Here is a 15543-nt window from a genome sequence, read left to right on the forward strand (position 1 = left end):
ATGAAACTGTTTCACTAGTCTATCAGCTTTCACATCCCAACTTTTTACCCATGTAGCTTCTGACAAAGGGTAGCCTTTCCAGAGTCCTAAATACTGTAACTGACCCCGGTGCAGTCTAGAGTCAAGAATCTTCTTAACTTCATAATGAGTTTCACTTTGTACTATCGTAGGTTTGGGGGGAGCAGCTGGTATGGGTCTTAAAGTAGATCCTACTGCTGGTTTCAATAAGCTGCTGTGAAAAAACTGGATGTACTTTCCCTAGTATTCGAGGGAGGCTAAGTTGGACAGTTACAGGGTTAATCACTTTCACTATAGGAAAAGGACCGAGGAATTTAGGTCTGAATTTCTTGCTAGGTAACCTCAATCTTAGGTATTTACTTGACAAATACACTTTGTCTCCTATTCGAAAAGGTGGTTGGAGAGACCTGTGCTTGTCTGCCTGTTTTTTATATTTCTCAGCTGCTTCTCCTAAAGCTTTCTTAGTATTCTCCCACCCTTTTTGCAATGAGGTTATCCATTCTGTTAGGGACGTGGAAGTGGGTGGTTCTCTAGGCAATTCAGGCATAGGCACAAAAACCATGCCAGTAGTTATTTGAAAAAGAGTCAACCCAGTACTACTGTGTACTGCATTATTATAAGCCACTTCTGCAAACGGTAATAAATCCGCCCAGTTTTCTTGTTGATAATTTACATAACATCTAATGCATTGTTCCACCATTGCTTTCGATCGTTCTGCCAATCTGGTAGTAGCTGGATGAAAAGCCGAGCTAAACCCCTGGGACAACCAATGGACCTCAGGAACTCCTTCCAGAACTTAGCAGTAAATTGGACTCCACGATCTGATATTATTCACCGCGGAATGCCATGAAGCCTGTAAATGTGCTTCATGAAAAGTTTTGCCAGCTTTTTGGCAGAAGGTAGTCCGTTGCAGGCAGTGAAGTGTGCTTGTTTGGAGAATAAATCAATGACAGTCCAAATCACCGTATTTCCTCCACTTTCCGGGAGTTCGACAATAAAGTCCATTGCAATCTCCTCCCAGGGTTTTGTGGGTTCGGCCACTTGCTGGAGAAACCCAGGGTCTGGATTTCATGGTGGCACAGATAGTGCAACTTTTAACATAGTCCTCTATGTCGGTTTTCATCCTTGGCTAGCAGAATTGTCTTCTAACCAAATGGAGGGTTTTTAAAAATCCAAAGTGCCCCCCTAGTCGAGAATCATGACTATGTTTTAGCACCATTAGTCTCATGCAGCTGGGCACATAAATCTTGCTCCCTTTCCAAGCCAGTCCCTCCCTCAAAGTTAAGTCCGTTTGGTTTTCTTTAAACCACGTATCGTTTGATAGCGCAGCTTTTAACTCTGCTGTCAACTTGTCTTCGGGGAGGTCGGGACAGCATCTGGTTTGTGCTCTAGTGCGTGCTTGGGCTGCTGGTTGGGCTTCAGAGATCATGGCATGTATTATCTCTTCTTGTCGACTGTCAAATTGGGGTTTTCTGGACAAAGCATCAGACAATAGGTTTTTTCCCCCTGGAATGTATTTTAGGTTGAAGTTAAAGCGTTTAAAATACTGAGCCCAGCTGACTTGTTTGGCGGAAAGTCTTCGAGGGGTCTTCAGCGCCTCGAGGTTTTTATGATCACTCCACACTTCGAAGGGCTCCTTAACCCCCTCTAGGAAGTGTCTCCAGGATAAGAGAGCCCATTGCACCGCAAAAGCCTCTTTCTCCCGTACCGCCCATCTGCATTCAGTGTCTGTTAATTTTTTTGACACATAAGCACAAGGCATTAATTCGTTTTGAACATTCTTTTGAAGTAGAACAGCCGCTACCACCATGTCACTAGCATCGGTTTGGACTATAAAGGGTTTATTTGGATCAGGATGCTGGAGGATCGGCTCCACCGCAAACAGGCGCTTTAAATGTTCAAAGGATTTTTGAGAGTCCATTGTCCAAGCGAGAGGTTGGCTAGGTTTTGGCTTGGTCAGAGACGGACCAGTTTTTAGTAACTCAGTTAAAGGGAGCGCGACCTCCACAAAGGAAGGGATGAATTGTCTATAAAAATTCGCAAAACCCAGGAAGCTTTGAAGTTGTTTATGCATTTGTGGGGGTTGCCAATCTAGCACAGCCTTCATCTTTCCAGGGTCCATTTCAATCCCTTGATTAGACACTCGGTAGCCCAGGTAGTCCAAAGACTCCTTATGGAATTCGCATTTTGACAGCTTTGCGTAGAGTTTGGCCGCTAAGAGGTTTTTCAGCACTTGTCTGACTAGTTTGACATGCTCTTCCATATTTTCGCTGAATATAAGAATGTCATTCAGGTAAACCAGGACCCCCTTATACAGGTGTTCATATAGTACTTCATTGATCAGTTGCATGAATACTGCCCAGCGGACAGTTAAAAGCTGTTTTCCATTCGTCTCCCTCCTTTATGCAGACTCGTTAATAAGCTTCCCTTAGATCTAGCTTGGTGAAAATCTTGCCTTTTGACAAGTGGTTCAGCAAGTCCTTCATTAGGGGTAGGGGGTATGTATTTTGTATACATATGGCGTTGACTTTAGGGATAAAGTCCATGCATAATCTGAGCCCCCCATCTTCTCTTTAAACCAGGGGTCTCCAACCTTTTGGACTTCAGGGACCACCAAACTCATAATTTTAAATCCCGTGGACCACTGGGGGGGGGAGGCTCAGCCGCCTTTCGGGCCTACCTGTCTGCTTCTGCAAGGCCTTCAGGTGGGAGGCCCAAGAGAAAATGCCTGGTCCAGGCACACAGCATAGAAACCTCTTTTGTGTTTCCTCTCTCAAGAAGCTTGGTTAATCTGAGTGAAGGAAAACGAAGACAGGCAGACTGACGGTGGCTTGCTGATGTTGGTGGGAAAGTCGGTCCCATATTCCAGAGCTGTGGTAGTCACAGGACTGGCCCTTTGGTCATCCCGGAGCAGCTCCTCCACCCTGGTGCACTGGCCTGCAGGGGAGCTGCCTGATGTCCGGAAAGGGACGGCTGATGTAAATAATAATAATTTTAAAAAATCACAATCAAAGGGGATTTGGGCAGCTATCACTGGAAAAGCCAGCTTTGGAAAGTGCCAGCTGGGTACAAAAAGAGGAAGGGGTCTTTTTTTTTTTTCCCAGAAAGAGCCACAGGGAAAGAAGGGGAAAGAGCCAGTCGGCTTTCTGTGGAAAAGTTGGTCAAAGATACCTCAAAGATATCTCCTGGAACCGCTGCTGCTCTTCTTCCTTTTCTTCCCGGCCATAGCCACCCAACCTCTGAAGATCCAGTATTTCCACCTCATCCAAAAGGCTGGCTGGGGGCAGAAGGATGGAAGGCATGGCGAGGGCTTCGTGGGGTCCCCCTGATGGGGGATGGCTTGAAGTAGACAAAGAGCTCGGCTTGGCATACGAGAGCCGGCGCTGGGCTCGACCTGCTGGCTGGAGGGGAGCTGCTGCGGGGGACTGATGAGGGGGCGCTTGGGGCTCAGAGTGGTAAACGGCGTCCAGGAAGCACTACAGCAGAGAGAAGCAGCCGGAGTCAACCCTGCCTTTGCTGTCCATTGCAGACGCTAGATTGGCCCCCTGCAAACTCTCGTCTCTTGAGGAGCCGGGCCAAAGTTTCCCATGCCGCTTCAGCGAGTGCTCCTCGAGAGACAAGAGTTTGCAGGGGGGCGATCTAGCGTCTGCAATGGACAGCAAAGCTGGGGTTGACTCCAGCTGCTTCTCTCTGCTAATTGGTGGCCAAGCTAACTGCCTGAAGGACCCCATCCTGCCTCTGGGAGTCAAACCGCTGAAGCGCCAGAGGCGCAGGAAACCTTGGCCGGGCTCCTCGAGAGAAATGCAACAATTTCTCTGCGGACCACCAAAATTTTCTTGTGGACCACCAGTAGTCCGCGGACCACCGGTTGGTGACCACTGCTTTAAACAATACTGGGGCTGCCACTCTAGATTTTGTAGTCTCAATGAATCCTCTGGCTAAATTGGTATCAATCTACTTTCTCAACTCGGTCATTTCAGCAGATGTCACGGAGTACATTATGGGTTTTAGTAACTTGGCCCCACGTTCTAATTCGATGGCACAATCAGTGGCTCGATGAGGGGGGAGGATGTTACATTCCTCCTCACTAAATGCCTCAGCTAAGTCTATATTCCTTAGGAATCTGGGATTTGCCTGGAGGTAAGTCTGAAACGGTGGCTGCTGTTTCTGGCGGTTGGCCCCTATTGGTTGGCAGTCTCTTGTGAGGAGGGACGGGGTAGTGGGCCAACGCCAATTATGATCTTCTGGTATCCATCTTCCCATTTAATGGTAGGGGCCCATTTATCAAGGCAAGCAAGGCCCAATATGACAGATTCTGACATTTTTGGCGCTACTACAAATCGTATAAGTTCACAGTGTCTTCCCATTTCTAATCTAACCAGTTCTGTAATTTGGGTGGCTGGGACTCCTACAATTAACGTTCCATCTACTTGTTCAAACTTAATTGGGCGTTTTAGGGCTCTAGTTTTTATCCCTAATTGTTCAATGATTGGAAGCCCAAGTAAACATCTGGTACAGCCTGTATCTATTACTGCTTCTAATTCTCCTTGCTCCCCAGTTTCAGGCACCACCAATTTCACTTTAATTGAAAAAGGGGGGGTGGCTGCACTCACCATCGGGTCATCTTCATCGTTAGCCTCGCTGGGAGGGGCTCCTTTGGCTGGAGGTTCCTTGCTCTCTTCGGTGGGGAGGGGAACCTCTACGGCTTGTCAGGCAAATCGGTTTGTATCTGGCGGCTTTTGTGGAGCCCTGCCTCTGGCAGCCGTAGCAGGATGTTGTTGTGGAACCGGCGCAGCTGCCAGACACTCGGAAGCCCAATGACCCACTTGTCCACAGCGGTAGCATTTGATAACCCCTGTAGGTTGTGTAGGAGGGGCCTCAGCAGGCTTAGTCAGAGGACGTCTAGCCAAAGTCCTCCTTGGGGGCCTCTCAGATGAGGGTTTGCGGTGTGGATGAATTTCTCTATCCAGAGCTATGGACATGGTATACCAGTCTTGCAGCTGCTCTGGCACCCCTCGGACTCCGCAGGCTGTCATGACTTCCTGATCAATGGTTTCTTTAAAATAGTGTAGAAGTATTCAGTCCGGCCAATGCCCAAGATTCCTTGCGACCGATCTAAAGTCCCATACAAAGTCTTTTATGGGTCGATTACCTTGCTTCATCACCTTTATTGTGGCTTCATTTTCATTGATTCGGTCAGGGTCTTCAAATCTGGCCCAGAGCAGCTCAACAAAACCTTCAGCATCATTTATTTCAGCAGCCCCCTCATTGTGTAGCTGGGCTATCCAGTCAGAAGCGTCTCCTTCATTCATCCCATCCGTAATTGCGGATACTAAGCCGCGATCTGTTTCGTATTGTTCTCCATACTGATCTATATGAGCCCAGATTCGGCTGAGGAAGTAAGCCAGTTTGGTAGGCTTACCATCAGATGTTGCTCTAAACCGGGGTGGTGGTGGCCTTGCTGGTGGAATTGCCATGGCGACTGGCGGCAGGGCAGGGACCTGTTGGGGCACTGCGGCGGGGCGAACGCCAGCGGCTGAGCTGGAATCTGCGGCAGCGCTGCTGTTGGCTGCTGGTGTCAGACTTCGATGCTATCTCAAAATAAAATGAATTTCCAAACTGCCAATCTTTAAGGAAATCTTTTCTTTAATTGAGCACAGCCACCGGATCATGACTCGATGCGGACAAGACTGACCTTTTGCCCCCCAATCCCTCCCTTTCCGATCCCCAAATCTCTGCTTCTCATTGGCTATCTTCCAAATCATTCTTCAGACTCCTTGTCTCGTCATTTCCCAGGAATGTCTCCCCCCTTCATTTCCACGACAACTCGACATCAAAGGGATTTAGCAGGCAGAAGTTCAGAGCTTATCTCTCTCTCTCTCTCTCTGCTCTCTATGCCAGCATCGAAACGCTGACAGCTGGATTGCGGCTGGCAGTGGGACAGTGGCCAGCTGCTGCACTGGTTGTTGAGCTGCAACGGGGGACGGGGGCTCCAGCCGGCTGCTGGATCAGACCCCACTGTTGTGCTGGGATCGTTGGGGCATATTGGGCCCATGGTGATCCTGAAAAAGTGGAGCAGGCGGTACTGGCGTCCACTGGCAGTTGACCCACCCATGGCCGGGATAAAATCCCCAGCCTGGGGGGATATGTTCCGCAGGGGGTAACATAAAGGCAGGTTGGCGAGGGGGTCAGCTGGTGGTTGTAGCATTCCCCATGCCACTGTGTCTGCTGTCTCCCTCCTGCTGCTTGACCCTACTGCGCCGAGCCGATCTCTCGGTCCTCCCTGGCTGAGTAGAAAGGTGCCGACGCCATGCTAGTTCCACTGCCCGGTCCTGCATCAGGAAAAGTGAGTGTGGGTTGTGTTAAGCTCCATCTCACTTGAGGAGGTTGGGACCGTGGTGCATAATTATCACTTCAAGCTGCTCAAAACGCTCCGGGAGCCCGATCAACGTTTGGCTTCGAGATGGAGGCAACAGGTTCCAGTCTCGGGAGTTTTCAGACCCCAAAGTTGTCACATCTCTCCATTCTGGCTTGTGGGGTGACTTCGTCAGGCTGGAGTTGGAACGATATTCAGGCGGTCTTTCTTCCGGTCCCGTTTCTGGAGTTGGATCAGACTGGCAACTTTTCCAGGAATCCATCTCCTTGGGCCGAGTGCCTAGCCTTTGTGTCATCTCTGCAGCTTCAAGGGCTCGCACCACTTCTTCAGAAGGAGAATACTGGGTATCGATGAGTCCTCCGGTATCCGTTCCCACGGCTCCTTCTGCGATCTCCTCTTTCTCCTCCATCTTCACTGTGTCTTCGCACCACCCAAGTTTTAGGTCGGTGCTGGGGCTCAGCACCCCGGACAGCCCCCTTTCAGGGTGCCATTAACTATTTAGGAATTCGGGTTAATGTCAGCGTTCTAGAAGAACCCAACTCCAATTAAAAACTCTGTGACAGGCATTTTCTCAAAGTTCCCATTTATTAGAGTAGGTATACTGGCACATCTGGGAAAACCCGAATCTGAGAGTTCCGGGTTTTCCCTCAGTAAATCAAAATCCCAAATCCAGCCCCTGCACCCATCAGTCCATCACATGGTCCAATCACCATCTGTCCCAACTTGAGACACCACTTCAACCACTCCTCCTCCAGATGCAGGAATACCATGACCTTGACCAAAAAGAAGAATGCTATTATGTCTAATTACATTCCCTCTACTAAATCCCCCCTCCTAATTTCCCAAGCATAAGAAGGTGGCAGTGTGGAAGCTTCTGGTGTTAATATGGCTTCCAAAGCTGACATATGGTATGGATGACCCCGGGATTGAGAGCAGACATCCAAGAGGTAGATATAATAACAAATACATGGGCAGACCACAATCTGATAAAAGTGATATGGAAAGGCCAGAAGAAGAGGCAGAGATGGACAATGAATCAAAACATTTTAAAAGATAAGGAATATATACAAATGGTGGAAAAAGAAATGAAATTCTTCTTTAAAGAAAACAGGAAAGAAGAAACAACATTGCAAAATATGTGGGATATGGCAAAAGCATATATTCGAGGATTAACAATAACATACTGTCATGGTAAATGTCTAACTACAACACCTCCCTGATCACCCGGCCCTGCAAGGGTTAACCAACCATATACCCCATAACCCCTGTAACCACTCCTTACCTCTTTGCCCCTCCTCCTGGGTATAATAGCTCCGACCACGAGGTCCACATGCTATTCCAGATGTATACCTGAAAGAGAAAGGTACAAGGTCAGTGACCTCCAGTACCATTAAACCTACAATAAAGTTACAGAAAAGAATTGAAGTCTGTCTTTGAGTTATTGGGCTAGATCCAACTTTCAACAAAATGGTAGCAGAGGTCGGTTGCCCATAACTCCAGATAATGACTGAACCCAACATCCACCCTGAAGAAGCAGACAGAGTACAGACCAGAGCTCTTACCAAGAAGATGGCTGAGAAACTTGCAACCAAAGCCACAGCCATGGAGGAGACAGAAGCTGGAAGCGAGCATGACTCCAGCCTGGACTCACAATCAGATGAAGAGGGGCCATCCAAGGAAATCACAGCCCTGGAAGAAGAAACGGCACAGAAAATGAATAAATTCAAACTCTCCATCCTGAAACTGATGGAGGCAAGCAGCGACAAAGAAAACCTCATCGCGGACCTTCAAAGCCTCTTCGAGCAGCAAGAAGCAGCGATTGAGGCCCCAAAAACCACCAAGAGAGAAAAGCCAGCAAAAAAGGGTAAGCCACCCCAACCTGAAGATCCCGAGCTAGCCAAATCCATTTTCGCGCCCTTTTCCTGGCGGCCATCTTGGGACGAGCACCAGCCAATGGGATGCCAGGATTTGAATCCCTTGGCGCGAAAATGCCCGAACCCCGAAACAGACGAAGGGGACTCAGAAAGCGACAATGAAGAGCCCAACTCTGAAAGCGACCACGAAGAAACTACAATCACTAAGAAAAAAACACCTACCGATCTCCAGTTGCAAAAGGCAATCGAGACCATCACCGCTGCCCTTGGCTCCGCTTTCGAGCCCCCTGCAGCACTCAAAAAATCAAAGAAAAATCCTGGAAAACACAAGAAGGCCAGGACGACCAGGCAACCGAGTCACAGCCAACTAAAAACACCGTGCACACCAACAACCGGCACAAGAAACCACCCACCTGCAGGAAGGATCAACCGCAGGACTCGAACTCACCACCCGCTACACCAACTACACGAGGCCCGAGGGAGAAGAGAAGAACCGGCTACTCACCCGCGCCACGACCTCAACCAGGCCAATCCACGCGACCAGGGACCAGCGACCACGAGGGAGGATCCGCCGCCGCCGCCGCCATCACTGCCGAGCCGCTGGGTGCAGGGAATCCTCAACCTATGACTTCCGCTGCTGCCGCGCCGCCGACCCGCAGAAGTCCTCGACTTACGACCGCGTCGCCTCCTCACCTTCTTCCCTTCTTCGCCGGGGATCCAGCCGTCCAGCAGTGGTGTCCACCTTCAGGAGGAACCTTCGGACCCACCAGGGGTGGGTCCAGCCTCCCACCGACAGGCCTAGGCCTAGGCCTGGGAGCTCCAGCAACAGGAACCTCACCCGATGGACTCCAGCGCGGAATGAGCTTCGCGCATGCCCAGTACCTGCCTGTAACAAGAGAAGCAAGCTACATAGATCCAAGCAAGTACAGAATGGCCACAGACATCCCAAAGCCTTATTGTGAGTTCAATCACAGTTTGGACCATGGACAGCTCCCCCCAGTAAGTAACCTTACTAACATTTCTGGGGCAAATTATGCCAATTTGCCAAAATTACAGTTAGATGGGGGTAATGTTATAGAATGGAGTCAACAATTGAGAATTGCTATCATGAGAGAGAATGCACTGTTCCTAGCTAACAGACCTCCCCAAAAGCCCTGGTCACTGGAAATTGACTGTATTCATCACAGGGCATTTTGTATCATGTGATGATTCCATTCCATTCCATCTGCTATGTATCCATCTATTGAGGACAATCTGACTGTTTATGATGTTATGCAAAAACTATGTAACCTGTTTTATAGCCAGAGTAGAGCCACAATGACTAGAATATCTAGGGAGTTCCATTCCACCAAACACAAGGCAGGGGTCCCCATGAATGAGCACATTTTAAAGATGAATGCTACAAGGGCAGAGCTCATGCAGAGGGGGGAAATCATCACTGAAGAGAGCATGATATGCATAATCATAAACTCTCTTGATAGCAGTTGGGACAGCTTCATAACCCAACTAAATAGCCTCAGCTTGCAATACCTAACACTAGGCACACTGACCAGTCAGCTCATTGCATAGGACACTCTGAGGAGGGACCGCCAACTGTCCAGAAGGGATCCTAGACCCACGAAGAGGGTGGATTTCCACGATAGGGCCAGGGACACCTCAGAATGTTATTCTTGTGGTTCAAGGAACCACTTAAAGAGGGATTGCCCCAGGAACCATAGGGATAGGGGACAACACGACAGCAGAGGGGGGAGGTCACCTGAACGCAGGTACCCAAAGGAAAGGGGGCGAGGGTGGTCACCCAACCCCAGGAAGCACCACGAGCACAGAGACCACTCCAGGGACAGTAACTCTGGCTCCATGTACGGGATCAGGCACGATGACCCAACTGATAAACATAAGGCAGAGAGAAACACATGGCTCCTGGACTCAGGGGCCACAAGCCACACTACTTGTAACCCAGAGCTGCTAGACTCACTCACAGAAATAGACTCAGAAATAAAGGTAGCGAACCAAAGCAAGGTCAAAGTAGTGGGGAAAGGAAACGTACACATCACACAGATAGGGGATTTAAAAGGGGTACTGTAGGTGCCAGAGATACCCCACAACGTACTAGCCATCACAAAACTGACATGGGACACAAACATAGAGATAAAATTCAAAGATGGAAAGGCACACTTGATCAAGCAAGGGTAAGAGATAGGAAAGGTAACCATACATGAGGGACTTCCTTACTTCACACCCAACGAAAGGGAGGAAGAAGGCATTGATACCAACACGAACCACAAAGTAGATGAGTGTCCAGAAATAGAGGGGGTGCAGCAAGAGGCAGGAAGTGGCCATGGAAATGCCAACAAGTCTGTATCTATCGGGAAGCCCTTGCATGATAACTGCGCCCACCTCCTCCGCAGGAGGCTGGGACACCTAAGTTTCCCCATTGTAAAGAAAATGACGGAATGTACTGAAGGTCTCAAAGTAAAGAACTGCGAAAACTATCTGGAGTGTTCGATCTGTAAGCGTTCTAAGATCAAGGTTAAGGCCATCCCCAGGGGATCCAAACGAACCACAGAGTCCCCCTTCCAATTAGTGCATATGGACTTGGTAGGGCCATTGAAACCCTCTGTGGGGCATAGAAAGCGATTCTTCCTCACGATTGTGGATGACTACACCAGATACGGGTATGTCTACTCCCTCAGACACTCAGTCTGTCTTTGAGTTATTGGGCTAGATCCAACTTTCAACACATACATGGCAAGGAGAAACAAGAAAAAGAAACAACAGCAGAATATGTTACAGGATGAACTCAAAAAACTGGAATTAGATCCACAGAAAGAACCCCAAAAAAAGAAAAGAAAAGAAAAAAGAGACTTAATAAATCACAGATTAAATTTAATGGAACAAGAAGAAATGGCACAAAAAGTCAAAATGGCGAAGCAAAACTTTTTTGAGTGTGCAAATAAGCCAGGGAGATGGTTAGCTTACAAGCTAAAAAAGGAAAAAGAGAAGAAAATAGTACACTAGCTACAGGATGAGAAGGGAATCCTCCATCATCAGAATGAAGATAAAAAGAACATAACTCAGGAATTCTTTAGGAACCTATACAGTCAAGAAAATATACCAGAGCCGAATTGGTATGCATTGAAATAAAAACAACATTTTTGGAAGAACATTCATTTTGATGGTGGCTATCCTGCCCATTAGAGATAGCTGTAATTTTCCCAATTTTTCCAAATCAGACCTAATTTGCGCCATTAATTTGTCATAGTTATCTTTAAGTGTAATGCATCTCGCTGTCAATTGAATCCCCAAATATCTTATTTTTTTCGTAGTCTGAATATTTATCTTTCCCTCCAATTCTTTTTTTTTGCTCTTCAGTTATGTTTTTAACTATCATTTTTGTTTTATCCTTGTTTATTTTCAGGCCTGCTACTTCCCCATAGTCCTCCAACACTTCCATCAGCCTAAAACCAGATTGTACATGCTCTTCAATAATAAATACAAGGTCATCCACAAATGCCTGTACCGTAAAACTTTCTTTTCTTACTTTTAAACCTTTGATTTGTTTGTCTTCTCAAATTGTTCTAATTAAAGCCTCTAGTGATAAAATAAAAAGCAGTGGTGATAGCGGACAACCTTGCCTTGTGTCTTTTTGGATTAAAACGTTCTTTGTCATTTCCCCATTTATTACCACTCTGGCTTCTTGTCTGCAGTAGATTGTTTTAAACATCTTTATAAATTTTCCCCCAAAATCCATATATTTTAATTGTTCTAGTATGAAGTTATTGAATGCTTTTTGCGCGTCGATGAATATCAATGCCATCTGTTTTTCATTGTGGACTTCATAGTATTCTATCGTATCCAAGATAATCCTAATATTGTTCCTTATATGACGTCCAGGAAGAAAACCGTTTTGATCAGTATGAATGAAATTCTCTAAAATTTTCTTTAGTCTGTCTGCCATAATTGTCATGAAGATTTTATAATCCGAATTTAGTAGGGATATCGGCCTATAATTTTTAATATAAGTCAAATCGGAATTTTCTTTGGGAATCAATGTGATTGTTGCTTCTTTCCACAATTCAGGTATTTTAGCTTCATTAAGTACATCGTTGTACATCGCTAATAACAGTGGGCTTAATAATTCCTGGTGATTTTTATAAATTTCTGAAGGTAGACCATCTGGGCCTGGAGCTTTGTTACTTTTTTGTTTTTTGATTGCCTCAGATATCTCCCATGCTGTTATCTCATTATTTAATAATTTTTTACCTTCCTCCAAGATTCTGGGCAATTCTGTTTTTTGTAGGTATTGCACTTCTTACCTTCTTCTATCTTTTCCTTATCCTCGTATAGGTTTTTAAAAAACTCATACGCTACGTTCCTCTTTGCCTCATTTTGATAAATTAACTCTCCTCCTTCATTGTGTAATTTACTAATCTGGTTCTTTTCTTTCCGTTTTCTTAGTCTATAAGCCAGCCATCTTCCCGGCTTATTTGCATTCTCAAAAAAAAATTGTTTAATGCTTTTAATTTGTTGTGCCATATTTTCTTTTTCAATGATATTTAATTTGTGTTTAATTGTGGTTTTTTGTTGTTTCAATTCCCATTTTATGGGTTCTTTCTGCAGCTCTTTTTCCAGTTTGCTAAGATCTTACTCTAAATTTTTTTGCTGTTGTCTTTTTTGTTTGTTGTCTTTGGCCATGTATGATATTGCAATACCCCTCATAAAAGCTTTTGCCGTGTTTTTATTTCAGTGCATACCAATTTGGCTCAAAAAATATTTTTTTACAAATTTGGACAGGCTCATTTCAAAATTCATATGGCAAGGGAAACGACTGAGAACCAGATTCAAATTATTACAAGATGCTAGAGAAAGAGGAGGATTTGGCCTACCAGACTGGACAAAGTATTATCAGGCAGCGGCGTTAGTTTGGCTAAGTGAGTGGATGCATCTTAAAAACACAAGACTATTAGCACTAGAATGTCATGACTTACAGGGTGGCACGCTATTCTATGGGAGGAAAAACATTTAGTCCATCAGTACTTCCGGAGGCATTATATTAGGAGAGCACTATTGGATATGTAGAAAAAAACAAAAAGAAATAATTATATGGAAATTCTTAATTGGGTGTCAACATTAGAAAAGTACACACATCCAAATTTGACAAAACGAGGGGGAGCTGTCACCTATAAAGATATTTTGAATGAGAAAGGAGAATTAAAAGCGAGAAATACTTTAAAGGAAGAAGGAATTGAATTGGAATGGTGGGCGTATCTCCAAATTCAATCTAAATTTAGCAAAGATCAAAAGGAATGGGGCATAAAGCAAGAATCATCAGAATTAGATAAAATTTTATTTAGCAGGGAAGGCAAGACCATAAGTAAACTATATCGATATTTATTAGAACAAGATATGATTGAGGAACAGGTGAAAGAAACGATGACAATTTGGTGTAAATATTTTGGGCACAATATCGATTTGGACAATTGGCAAAGTTTATTGGAAAAAAATATTGGATAAGGATAAAAAAAGGTTAGAGGAAATGATAAAGCAGCAGATAGAGCTAAAACCGGAATTATTTCTATTAGGCATATTAACAGAGAAATATAGTAAAAAAAAACCCAATATTTAATGCTACATGTAATAACAGTGGCTAGAATTGTATATGCTCAAAATTGGAAGAATGGAAATATACCCTCTGAGGAAATGGTAATAAAGAAAATACTAGAATGCGCTGAGATGGATAGGTTGACAATGGAAATCAAAGACAAAGAAGAAACAGAATATTATTTAACTTGGGATATATGGTATAACTGGCTTGAGAGTAGATGCAAAGATTAGAAAATTAACAATGAAAGACGATTAATGAAATAGAAATTAGAAATAAGTATAAGTATAAAGAAAGATGAAGAATACTTATTGTATATAATATTAGATTACGGCAAGATGTCACAAAAATGTAAAATATTTAGAATGATAAATATATAATATAAATACAATAGCATATATAAATGTAAAAAAAAAAACTGTGGATACAAGCCAGTATAGAGACGTTGCAAAGTAGAAACTGTACTGTAAAACGAAGAAAACTGTATAATAAAAACATTTTTTAAAAAAATTGTTGAAAATAAATTACCTGTTCTGAATAGCATTGTTCCACTGAATTGGAAGAGAAGTTAGAGTAATAGACAATTTCCCTGACATGTATGTATCAGGAATGGATATCAGAAATTTTCTCAGGAGCTGCTTTCAAATGGTGAACTCAACCACCTTCCTCTGAAGGAGCGGATGGTAGAGATTGGGAGCCGCTGGCAACGGATTTCTCAGAACCAAAAGGATCAGTATAAAAAGTTGGCTGAAGAACAGCAGAAACAGTACAAAGTGCATCTGGATATTTGGCTCAAGGTGAGCTGTGAACTGGGGAAGGGAGGAGGGCTCCTTGATAAATTACAATAAAATACAGATACAGTAAGTAAAAAGCCACTGAGAAATTAAGTGAAGTCCTTCTTTCTAGCTTCTATATGAAATACTGTTCTTTATGAGTGACACAGTTGTGGGTCCTTCGTGACCTTTAATTCATATTTCTCAAGTCTCATTAGTCCTCAACTGTCCTCCTTCACTGATCTGCTTTTAATCTTATTTTTCTATTTGTCATCTATTTTCTCTACAGACCTTGTCACCACAAGAGAGAGCTGCCTACAAAGAGCATACCTCCAGTGTTAGTGCCTTGCAAGTATTTGTGAAGGGAGAGTGCATATCTGTTGGTCTGAAAAGGATGTTTCTTGAGGTTTATGCTTGAAATGCAGTGTAGCTTGGAAAGGGCTGGAGCTCTGAAAGGAAGGTGGCATTTGCCTGCCAGGCATTTCAGGGTCCATGTTGTGCAGTAGGTTCTTCATATAATACAATATGAGGAAGTGAATGTTTTCAGAATTAATAGAAATTTGGGTTCATGACATGCTGTTGTCAGGGTTAGCAATACTGAGGTGGCTACTAACTGCAACAGAATACAAACAGAGGTGACAGGTTGACCGTGCACCTTCATCTACTTCCAACTTTTAGTCCCAAGTATGCATGCTCATGGCTGGCTGGCAGTGAAACTGAAATTAGAACATAGTGCCTTTTCTTTAGCAGTTCAATTGCACTGAACATTCATGCTGAAGATAAAGATGAAATCTTGTTGGACAACAAATAAATTACCCAGTCATTCCAGTTATATATATGCTTAGTTATCCTTTTCCAAACTGATGTCTTCAAGAGATGATAGAGGATAGCTTCTATCAG

The 15543-nt window shown here is 44.7% G+C and overlaps 1 protein-coding gene across 2 annotated transcripts in view; it reads left to right on the forward strand.

Annotated features, from left to right (window-relative positions):
• Positions 1–15543, forward strand: part of UBTF (upstream binding transcription factor) — a 324947-nt gene that overhangs the window by 227673 nt on the left and 81731 nt on the right. For both annotated transcript variants that reach the window (XM_070944829.1, XM_070944830.1), the window contains 2 exons: positions 14478–14667; positions 14933–14980. In XM_070944829.1, the coding sequence (XP_070800930.1) occupies positions 14478–14667; positions 14933–14980 (238 nt within the window). The remainder of the gene's footprint in view (positions 1–14477; positions 14668–14932; positions 14981–15543) is intronic.

This window comes from Pituophis catenifer, unplaced genomic scaffold, assembly GCF_029215685.1.
Source record: "Pituophis catenifer annectens isolate HBS135680 unplaced genomic scaffold, rPitCat1.0.hap2 SCAF_5, whole genome shotgun sequence".
NCBI lineage: Eukaryota > Metazoa > Chordata > Lepidosauria > Squamata > Colubridae > Pituophis > Pituophis catenifer.